Source organism: Haliaeetus leucocephalus, unplaced genomic scaffold, assembly GCF_000737465.1.
Source record: "Haliaeetus leucocephalus isolate CR32 unplaced genomic scaffold, Haliaeetus_leucocephalus-4.0 Scaffold435, whole genome shotgun sequence".
Classification (NCBI taxonomy): Eukaryota; Metazoa; Chordata; class Aves; order Accipitriformes; family Accipitridae; genus Haliaeetus; species Haliaeetus leucocephalus.
The window spans coordinates 32,413-32,631 of NW_010972871.1; the positions used below are offsets into that span (position 1 = coordinate 32,413).

A 219-nucleotide genomic window follows, 5' to 3' on the forward strand; every position below is an offset into this window, starting at 1 on the left:
TCACGGGAGGAAGCCCAGGTCCTCGTCCTGCAGCTGCCCCCGCAGCCAGGGCAGCACCTCGAAGACATTGATGTGGAAATCCCGGGCGAAGGCGGGGGCACGGGGCTGGCGGCAAACGTCCAGCACCCCCCAACTGATCACCCCCACCTGGGGGGGGCACGGGGAGGGGTCACCCTGTGTCCAGCACCGCCAGCTGATCACCCCCACTCCCAGTATCCC

General features: G+C 68.9%; 1 protein-coding gene across 1 annotated transcript in view; it reads right to left on the reverse strand.

The window, feature by feature from the left end:
- Positions 1-219, reverse strand: part of SKIV2L (superkiller viralicidic activity 2-like (S. cerevisiae)) — a gene marked incomplete at its 5' end in the record, with an annotated part of 17,999 nt that overhangs the window by 17,511 nt on the left and 269 nt on the right. Inside the window, one exon of the mRNA XM_010574426.1 lies at positions 58-147. Coding sequence (XP_010572728.1) covers positions 58-147 — 90 coding nt within the window. The remainder of the gene's footprint in view (positions 1-57; positions 148-219) is intronic.